Here is an 11,439-nt window from a genome sequence, read left to right on the forward strand (position 1 = left end):
AGGCAAATCTTCCATAACTCATTTCATTCTTGTAGGTCTTTTCTGAACCTTTTCCAATTTGGCAATGTTATTTTAAAAATGTGGACATGCAAACTGGACACAGTATTACAGTAATGGCCTAACTAATGTCATATAGAGTAGTAATAACATCTCCATGCTTCTACTCAATATTCCTCTACTTACCCATCTAAGAATTGCATTTGCTCTCAGTCTCATTGTACTGCAAGTTCATGTTCAGCTAGTTATCCATCTTGATTCCTGAGTCCTTTTCTGAGCAACTGATTTCCAAAATATATCCCCAACCTGTAAGTATGGCCTCTATTGTTGGATCCTAGATGTATAACCTTGCATTTAACAGTATTAAAATTCATGTTGTTCAAATGAACCCAGTTTACAATGCAATCTGGATCATTCTGTAGAATTTACCTATCCTTATAATTATTTACCACTCCACCAACCACTGTGCCTTCTGCCATTTTTACAAGCAATTCTTGAGGGATAATTAACAATGGAAATTGAACAATGCCTTTTGACGTCATTTTTTCAGAATAGAATCTAATTTAATTTTTATAATTTGTTGTTATTACTATTATCCTGTCTCCACTGTATGGTGTGGAAACTTCAGCTGCAGGTTTCCTCAGAGCTACTGGGCAGAACTTCAAGCATTTGGTGCCAAAACACTGAGTATGGTGATAATGTATACCATTCACTGACAAGAAGCTGGAGCTCATTGGTCTGGATTAATGTATTTGAAATGAAAAAAACATTAACAGGTGGTAATATACCCCTAGTACATTTTAGGTAGTATTTGTGTCAAGCCATTTTATAATTCTAGTAAAACATAATGGAGCATACATTATGCTGGATTATCATTGCTTCTTGATGTTTTATATCCTTATTCATGCCTAACAATGCTCGCTCCCTCTGTGTCTCATTGCTTAATTATCACCACTCAATTGCTGAATTAATCTGCAATTACTGTGTGTGTGTGTGTGTGTGTGTAGATATATATCGGTAGATAGATAGTGATACAGATATCATAGCTAGAGTGACAGATAATATCTTTACATCAGCTGTACTGCCAAAATTCTTTCGTGTCCTTTTTTTCTTTAACCAAACATCTCTTATTTGTACCCTGGAATCGGAAAACATGGTTTGTGGCAGATTGCTTTGATCTAATCATCTCTTTTGGGTGCTAAGAGAGATGTAGATTAAGAGCTCAACTGCTAATAAATAGTAATTACACAGATACATAAACACTAAATTATAAATGAGTTTGTCCAGAGGAAGATAACTATACTATTAACTTTTTTGTTCTTCTGATAAAGCAGATTGGTCAGGGTTCAATAAAAAAGAAAAACCGACTTGTAGCAGCTTAAAAAGTTCATCTGGAAAGCTGTTGTAGAGTAGACAGAATGTGATCAGTATAACTAGAGGTATGTAGTGATGGGTGTTCCAAGGTTTTGTTATTAATTTACTAATAAACAAGGCAATTCCATCATTTTTATTGTTTATGGCTGTAGGTTAGTTAGGGCTTGTTTACACTTACCGGAGGATCAACGCTGCAGTGATGGATGCATTGGCAGTCGATTTAGTGGGTCTAGTGAAGACCCTCTAAATCAACCACTGATCACTCTCCTGTCGACTCCTGTACTCCACCTGATTGAGAAGAGTAAGGGGAGTCAACGTCGCGTAGTTTGGACCCCGCGGTAAGTAGATCTAAGCTACGTTGATTTGAGTTACGTTATTCACATCACTCGAATTGCGTAGCTTAGATCGACTTTTCCCTTTAGTGTAGACAAGGCCTTAGGCTCGTCTTCCTCATTTGTTCAGTTGAAGCACTTGATAGCCTTTTTTCTGATAGGATAATTTCAGCATCAACTCTACAAAGATATATTTAGCAAAGATTAACCAAAATATTTCTTCTCTGGTGTACTATTAATAATAATTATGATGTTATGAATGTATATATGTTCTGTAACTTTGTGAAGTTCCAAACATTTCAGAAAGCTACATGGTGCTTGCACCAAAGAATTTACAGTCTGTAAATTAGGCAAAGATAACCTATGAACATAGGCAAAGAATGGGGAACTAGTATGTATTAAAAAGATGTAGTTATAATGTTCCCTTTTACACTTTAGAGTTCAATTTTACATTCAGTGACAATGTAATGGTTAATGTTACAAGGAAGACGAGCTTTGAAATTGATATGTGGGATGACTTAGTATTTGTGCACAATACACAAGTGTAACCTTAATTTATTGAATGTTCTCTGTTTACAGTGCTTGATTTGGGGATAATTACAACATCGTTGTAATATGTTTTACCCTGAATTCTAATAGGTACTTTCAGACTTAACTCAAATTTAACATAGATTTTTTCTGGGATTTTTTTATAAGGTATGAATTTTTAATGAGTGAACACTAAACAAGAAACCCAAAGACAGCTAAGGGGTACACTTTTTGTCTTTATAAAATTATTTTCATTAATGACTAAATGAAAATACGCTTTTACTTATCTAATATGCAGACACTCAACTGACAAAATATATAAAAATATTTTATATTTTAAAGGCTACGGGAAGACAGATGATGTTTCAGAGAAAACTTCACTCGCTGATCAACAGGAAATGAGAACTGTATTCATCAATCAGCCCCAGTTGACCAAATTCTGCAATAATCATGTCAGGTATTAAGTTTTTATAATGTATTAGTGTTAATAAATATTAAAAATATGTATTTAGTGCCATAACTGTGCATGTTCCTGGCCCAGTTAACAAGTTTAAACAGAAAATGGATGTAACATATGCAGGAAAAGGTAGAGCAGAACAAAGACTAAAACAAGTCTGATTGTGAGTGAATTTTGGATTATGCCTGCAGAGGTGTGATTGCAACACTGTTGATGTTCTTGAGCTAGCTTTGATATAGCTAGCTCAAGTAACAATAGCACTGAAGACGAGGCACCATGGGCTGTGCAAACTCTCCCCAGACCTTGAGTCCGTACTTCAGCAGCTAGCCTGTGCTACCATGACTTCACTGCTATTGTTACTTGAGCAAGCTAAATTAAAGCTAGCTCAGGTATGTCTACTCACGCTGCAGTCACGCCGCTGATTGCAGTTTAGACATGCCCTTAGTTTCTGAAGTTTTTAATTGCCTAATGATATGAAAAGTGGATTTTCAGGAGACATCCGAAAGAGTGAATATACTTGAAGTGGGATTTATTTCAGCCTGTATGGAATAGCATGAAAAAGGCATGAAGGATAGAATGGGTGGATACACAGAGAGTAACGCGATAAAACTGGGCACAGAACGTTATTTGGTAATTACTTAGAGAACTACTTTGGCTATAGGATCAAAAGTCTTTTCTCAAACTTTCTCTTTGAATTTACAATGCAGTGAAAATGTTTGAAAGAGCAGAGAAGCATTCTGCATACTATTGTTAATTGTAGTATACTTAAAAAGAATACTGTAGGTACACGGTAGTCCAAAACTTTTGGTTTATTCTCAGACTACAAACTAGAAATCTGCATTGTAACAAAATAACTATTGGATATTTGCATGCAAGTGACCACACTGATCTCTAGATTCAGTACTGTCATAAGGAATAGCATTTTAAACTGGAGTCACACCAAAATATGTAACAAGTGATATGTTTTGTTGTCCCATACCTTATCACCATTGTATAGGTGTGTGGGGTAATGAAAGTAATGCTAGGTATGTGTTTACAGTAACAGGGTGTGCTGGCCCTTTAAGATAAGCTACAGGCCCAACGTGATGCTGTTCTTTGTTCAACCCATAACCAGGGAATTTGGGAAATATAGGTCTCAGGACTGAGAGGAATTAGAGATTGTTTCAGCAAGGAATGTTTGGAAGGAGGACTATAGACAGGCCTATGCATTAGAAGACTAAGAGATCCGGAGGAAGTAGGAGCTGTTTGTTTATCTTTCCACAAAAGTGGTTGTTGAAGAAGTCAGATGACCAAGACGAAGGAATTCCATGGGAGGGGTGAAAGTTGGATTATTGTAGGATCTTGGTTTCTTTTTTTAACTGTTCATTAGGAGCCCTAAGAGGACATTTGCATGGTACTGTTGTAGTCGGCGTTGCAAGATATTTACGTGCCAGATGCGCTAAATATTTTCTTTTTTGGTGGTTCGTGTTCTGTAGTTTTGGCATCTGAGTGTTGCTCTTTTAGGATTCTGAAAGCATGCTCCACACCCTGTCCCTCTCAGATTTTGGAAGGCACTTCAGATTATTAAATCTTGGGTTGAGTGCTGTAGCTATCGTTAGAAATCTCACATTGGTACCTTCTTTGCATTTTGTCAAATCTGCAGTGAAAGTGTTCTTAGAATGAACAACAGGTGTGGGGTTATCCTCTGAGACTGCTATAACATGATTTGGCAGAATGCAGGTAAAACCATGGAGCAGGAGACGTACAATTCTCCCCCAAGGAGTTCAGTCACAAATTTAATTAACGCATTAGTTTTTTTAAGGAGTGTCATCAGAATGGAAGCATATCCTCTGGAATAGTGGCCAAAGCATGAAGGGGCATATGAATATTTAGCATATCTGGCATGTAAATACCTTGCAATGCTGGCTATAAAAGTGCCATGCAAACATCTGTTCACACTTTCAGATGACGTTGTAAATAAGAAGCGGGTAGCATTATCTCCTGTAAATGTAGACAAATTTGTTTCTCTTAGCGATTGGCCGCACAAGAAGTGGGACTGAGTGGACTTGTAGGTTCTAAAGTTTTACTTTTTTGTTGTTTTTAGGGGGCAGTTATGTAACAAAAAAAAATCTAGATTTGTAAATTGTACTTTCACGATAAAGAAATTTCACTACGGTACTTGTATGAGTATTTTTCAATTCACCTATTTCTGTTTTCATTTTTACAGTGCAAATATTCGTAATTAAAATAAAATGAGCACTGTACACTTTGTATTCTGTGGGTTTTTTTGAGTTAATTGTGTGAGTTAACTGCGATTAATTGACAGCCCTCGTTTCTTCATTTTTTTTTTTTGTCATGTGAAAAAACTTGGCGCTCTTTTCATAAATCAGTTCAGAATACTGTGGGTTCGTGCTGGGCTTTCCTTCCTGTCTGCTCTTGTGAAATAGACCCAATTTTTGTGCCTTGAACTTCTGTATGTGAGTACTGGTAGTTCCCAAGCATATATGGAATGTGCTATGAATGTAGGCAGGAATACAGCTATCTTGTATGATGGACTGTGTGCTAGTTTTTGATAGTTTAATTTAATTCTTTGCGTCTTTGAGGTGATGTCTTGCTCTATTTTGAGGTTACAAGGCATAGAGTTCAACATTACCAGATGAATTAAGCTGTCCTTTGTTCTCTGTCTCAGTTTAACAGACATATACCTAAAATAATTCTGAGCAACTGTAAATCTTCTTTAACATTGACTATTATCAGTTCAACTGTCAGAATTCTCCAGTGTTTCTTTACACAAAGCCTTTTGATGGTGATTGATGTCCTCAGGGTCTTCACTGTTGCTATAGATTCTGTCTGGCCAGCTTCATTTAACATTCATTAATAGTTCTGAGCCTGAAATTCAGATGTTTACATTTTAGCATTGACCCATATAGTCTGTAAATCTCAGCTGCTGAAATTTCCATCAGACTTTCCACAGAATCCTCCATCCCATTACTGCAGAATTGTGCTATAGAGTTTAAGCTTGGACTGTTATTTTTAAAAAAATCTAGCCCTCGTGATTGGAAAGTGCTAACCAAATGTAAATCGGTGCAGTGCTGTCTTCCTGAGCCCTGGTCTACTCTACAGAATTACTTCAATATAACCAGGTTGCTCAAGGGTGTGAATAAGGCTGGGTGCAGGGCAGAATCTGGGCTGGATCTGTGGATGAGCAGAGCAGAAGCAAGGCTTGAGAGAGATGAGCACAGGAGGCAAAAAGTCCACAAGCATATACGTTGAGCCGCCAACAAGCTACTGCATACAGCAAAGGGCTAGTATGGATCCCACCCCTGCCAGTCTTTCCCTGCTGGAGATAGGGTTGCCTGGCAGGCCCAAGTTGCTGCTCAGCAGGCACAGAATGCAGCACTGCATAGGCAGGCAGCACTGCCCCCCCCGACTTTCTTTCTGCCCCACCCCCCTCATTCCGTGTGAGCTGAAGATTTCCCCCGCCTGGTAATCATAGCACATTTCAGGGGTCTTCGACCATTAGGCCTGATTCCCATTCCAACCACTAGGCATGACCACCTACAACCCAGTCTCCAGACACACAGTGCTTGTCATTTTCCCAGAAACATGTGACTGATGTGCTTATCTCACAAAAGTCTCCCATACCTCCACTGGTGCCAAGTCTCAACTGACCCTGCCCCAGTTGCCAAAACCTAGTTTCCTTCTTCATCCCTCTCCAGGGACAACATCTGTGGTATAGGTATGAGTTATCAGTACATAAACCTGATACACATGGAAAACTGAAAATGAGGGAACGATGTAAAATTAAATTTAATATAAAATAAATATGGTCTACTCTGTTGTATTGGACTTCCTTATAGAACTGCACACATTTTCCATATCCTGGATGTGTTATAGTGATTCTTTGTTTCTTCCGGCGCCATTGCTAAACTGAATCCTGGTGTTGGGGTCTTTTTGCTTCCAGAAGCAGATAAACTGTTTTGTTCTTCAAGTTATTCTGATGTGAAGTTTTTTTATATACTTTTATATAGAATTTTTTATAATTTTCATTAAAAGTCTCTAGCTGAGGTTCCTTAAGGAGTGTAGCACATCATTCTTATTGTTACTATGTGCATAATGTATTATTTGTCAAAACTTTCCCAGTAGTAGACTACAGCACAATGTAGGAAATCTGTCTAGAGCAGGGGTTCTCACAACAAAATTTTTGGTGGCCTCAGAGTGAGTCCACCAGTTCTTGCTGGTGGCAGCTCTGACAAATCTGTCTCTCTGTCCCTGCCTCCCGTGGCCCTTCAGTGGGAGCCGCCCTGGGGAAGGTGGGTCGGGAACTCACTGGCTGCCTGTGGAGTCCCGGACAGGAGCAGGAGGGCTGCACAGGGCAGTGCCCCAGAAACTGAACACCACAGCTGCCTCCAGTGCTGTGCACACTGGCTCTGTGTGTCTCCAAAGGCGCAGCCCATGAGGTGACTGCACGGTGCAGGGCTCCAATACCTGTTGGCAGTGTTAGTGCAAACACCAAGGTGGCGTATCTCGCTGCCCTTGGTAACAGCTATTCAAGAGTAACAGCTGGGTGCTGCAGGGAGGGGCCACAGCTTTGTGCCCTGTCCCCATCTTTGCCCATGCTTTGGAGGCTGTTGTAGCCACACAAAAATCCACCGGGGGCTGCGTGCAGTGGCCCATGAGCGGCGGAAACTCCCTAAAAGTGTGGGGGGGCCACCGGTGCCTGAACTGTGGCCCTACCCTCACACCACCCCTTCCCCCAAGGCCTGCCCTTGTGCTGCCCTTTCTCTTTGAGGCCTCACCCCACCCTTTCCCCTAAGGCTCTGCCCCTGCACTGCCTCCTCCCCCGGGGCCTTGCTCCTGTGCCGCCTCTCCCCCACCCCCGACCCTATTTCCCTCTTGCTCCTCTCTGCCCCTTCCCCTGTCGCTCGCTCTTATGGCCAGTAAAAAGTGGGAGGGGCATAGACCTCCCACTTTTAATAGTGATGGGGCCATGGCCCTCTGGTTCCTGCTGTTCCGGTGCCTCTGCGGTGGCCACATTGAGAAACGCTTGTCTAGACATATGCTTAACTAGCTAGACTCACTGAGGCTGGCTGTCTGGGTCAGTCTGGAATCTTTGGGAAACATGGTATTGTTTTCCAGATCTACCATGCCATCTGTTACTATACTATTGTATCTAACATGCACAGTGATTCAGCATATTATCCTTCTCCAATCAAAAGGGAATGAATGGATAGAGTGTAATGGTCCCTAAGCATAGTCTTATGTGTTACAGGAAGGTTCTGATTTTTTTTCCTCCCCAACGTGGACAATTTTTCTGAATAAAAAATTCACTGGAAAAAAAAGAAGTACTGAAAATAAAATGAAAACCCACAAAAGCTTTATGAAAGTAAATTTGCTTTTATTCACTATACAGTGAAGAAACAAATTTTCTGCAGCCTTATCAATGAGCATAAAATCTTTCCATCTTGTAACTTAACTCTTGACAATATTTACATTTTATTTTTCAAAATTGTTTAAAATTATCAGTCTATTCAGTTGTTCATTTTTTATAACTTCCCTTCTACTTTAGGCATGTTGAGTCAGATAAGTTCATACGCTGACATTTGGTAGTCACCGTGTTTGTAACCGGTTTGCAGTATTGATCAGCTGCTTTCATGTTCATTATAATTAAAGTAAGAAACAACCACTCAATAAATTTAACAGTGTAAAGACTGAAAGATTAAAATGAATAAGACATGACATCTGTCAAATAATGGTTGGATTTCTGGTGCATAATCCATTTGTAATGTTCTGCATAGGACATAGAGCTTTGATGTACAGCAGTTAATCTATCATAAAAATCCCTTAAATATTTATCTTGAACTTTAAGAACAAACAAACAAATGTAGTCATCTTCCATAACTTAGCATTAGGACACATTTGTGTTTTGTTTTCTTACATTTTTAAAATAGTTTATTGTTAAGTGGGTGCAATCCTACAGATCTAACCAGGACTTGTAGGATAGTATACATATGAACTGATGTGAACGTTTCTCATAGCTTAGTTATTAGGAGCATTTAGGCACTGCTAAAATTGAAATAGTATTCAAATGATTGATGAGGCAACTTTTAAGTTATACACATCCCGTATTTTTCCTTTTGATAGTCTTAAAGTCCATATTTCCAGTTCAAAATGACCTGCTAGCAAAATAGCAGATAGTACAATTGTTGGGATAGTATGAAAGTACGTAGATAATTTTGAAATTGTACTATATGCTTGCTCACTAGTAAAGCTGTCTGATGTTTATGAGAGACGAAGTGGGTGAGGAAATATCTTTTATTGGACCAACTTCTGTTGGTGAGAGAGACAAGCTTTCAAGCTACACAGAGCTCTTCCTCAGGACCAGTTTTGAAATGATACTGTCTGCTACTTTGCTAGCAGATAGATAATTTTGAAATGGTACTATATACCTGAAGAAGAGCTCTGTGTAATTTGAAAGCATGTTTCTCTTAGCAACAGAAGTTGGTCTAATAAAAGATATTATCTCACCCACCTTGTCTCTCTAATATCCTGGGACCAACACAGCTACAACAACGCTGCATACAATAATGATGTTTATGAGTCTACTCAAGTGCTGTGGTTTGGGAGATGGAGATCATTTAGGTTTGGAACTCCAAATGATTCTTAATGTAGGCACTGTCTGATTCATTTAACACCCTCTTTCGACTTTTATTTGAAGCAAATTTATTGTTCTTCAGAACACCTGGATTGTAAGGTACTGTCATGACATGCACTTCAAGGAATAATAAGGAAAGTGTGTGTGTAACTTGTTGGTACTATAATAATTGTACGTGGTTTTTTGTCTTTCTTTTTTAGCACTGCAAAATACAACATAATCACATTCCTGCCAAGGTTTCTTTATTCCCAGTTCAGAAGAGCTGCTAATGCATTTTTTCTTTTTATTGCATTACTTCAGGTAAGCTCAACTAAAAAAAAGTCTGAATTTCAAAACATTTAAGTGCTAATACACTCCATGGATTACTATTATAGCTATTTGAATGTTTTACAGAAATACCATGTGTCCATCTAATTAAATCATGTGATACGGCTTTAATGAATTAAGAATAAAATGTTAGTGAAATACTGGATATTTATACATCTCATTTTGCAACTGTCTTATTTATAGAAAATATTTTCTTACTTGGAATTTTTATTTCTCATTATGGCCTGAACTTAACTGATGGGCTAACAAAACTGTTCTCATTGTAGAACTCTTCCATCATGATAAATTAATATTTCAGACAAAGAAACTAATATTTTTGGTTTACCAACCTGTATTTGATCAGGACTAAGGTTCATCCTTTACAAAAAGTGCCAGAAGATCTTTGATCACAGATGGACAGGGCCTCACTTTGAAGTCTCTTCCAGAAGACTGCACTTCCATCTCTAATACTGGTCAATTAGCAGAGTGCTGATTGAGAGGAAAACATACAACCTTACTGAATCAACAACACAGCTACTTGTAGAAAGGATCTTCAGGAAGTGATCAGCCCTGATCCATCTTAGCTTAAGATCTGACACCATTGCAGTCAAAGATATTGATGCGTATCAAAACCAAGTAATTAATTTAAAATAGGTTTCGGAGAAGCAGCCGTGTTAGTCTGTATCCACAGAAAGAACAGGAGTACTTGTGGCACCTTAGAGTCTAACAAATTTAGTCTCTAAGGTGCCACAAGTACTCCTGTTCTTTTAATTTAAAATAGACATTTATTTTTAAAATTTGAGATTCTCATGTTACATTTCTACATAGGTGACTCTGACATTAACTAGTACTAGTACCAATTACTATACCAAGTGCAGCAGAGTGATATTTAATTCTTCCGTTATTTAACTGTTGAACTTTGATTGCCTTAGAGAGGGGACTATTTATGTGCTTCATCCACCTGAAGTCCATCTTACTCAGAAGTGCTTTTTTTTTAAAAAAAAGCACACAATACTTTTGAACTGCATTGATTTAAAATATTTCACATTTGTTTAAGTTGATAAGTAAAGGCAGACCATATAGTTGGTGTGATACATTATATATGCCATACTTAATGACTGAAGTTTGAACTCTGGACAGGAATAGTGACAAAGTTACATTTATATTTAACATTTCTAAATTCACCTAAATCAGTGTTGTTGTATATTAATTAGTCAATACATACAATTAACAAAAGAGGAAAGCTCTCCTCATCTTAGTGATATTGGTTGCATTTTGTACCATAACACTAGTCACATGGCACTTATATTCACTCTCACACCTTCTGTCTCTATCATGAGTGATTGTCAAATATTCAGATGAATGTGGATGACCAGAGTTATCAGTGTTTGCCATAGAACTAAGCAGCTCCTCTATCTGTAGTTCCTGTAACACACACACAATAGTTCATTGTGAACATTAGATCACCCAGCTATACTCATGCATGCACATTCGTATAGTATAGGCTATTTGCTTATCAGTTTTGTGGGTTTTTTTAGTTTTTTTGTGATCTTGCAACCAAAGGTGTTAATGAGGATGTAGGACTTGCCTTTTTCTGGTATAATGAACATTTTAAATATGAAACTTCTTAGCAGGAGAAACCTTTATTTAAAATCTGAAATTCTGTTAATTAGGAAACACTAATAAAAGAAACAAGTACAAAACATCTACTGCAATTTAAGACTATAAGACTATAAAATAAGAATGCAAAGAACTAGGAACACACAAGTAAAAAAATCTGATTTTGATTTTTTAATACATGATTTTTATCC

General features: G+C 38.0%; 1 protein-coding gene across 3 annotated transcripts in view; it reads left to right on the forward strand.

Annotated features, from left to right (window-relative positions):
* The window catches only part of ATP8A1 (ATPase phospholipid transporting 8A1), a 210,943-nt gene that overhangs the window by 17,747 nt on the left and 181,757 nt on the right, over window positions 1–11,439 (forward strand). For all 3 annotated transcript variants that reach the window (XM_034770949.1, XM_034770950.1, XM_034770948.1), the window contains exons 2-3: window positions 2,574–2,688; window positions 9,523–9,622. In XM_034770949.1, coding sequence (XP_034626840.1) covers window positions 2,574–2,688; window positions 9,523–9,622 — 215 coding nt within the window. The remainder of the gene's footprint in view (window positions 1–2,573; window positions 2,689–9,522; window positions 9,623–11,439) is intronic.

Source organism: Trachemys scripta, chromosome 5 (genome assembly GCF_013100865.1).
Source record: "Trachemys scripta elegans isolate TJP31775 chromosome 5, CAS_Tse_1.0, whole genome shotgun sequence".
NCBI classification, from domain to species: Eukaryota; Metazoa; Chordata; order Testudines; family Emydidae; genus Trachemys; species Trachemys scripta.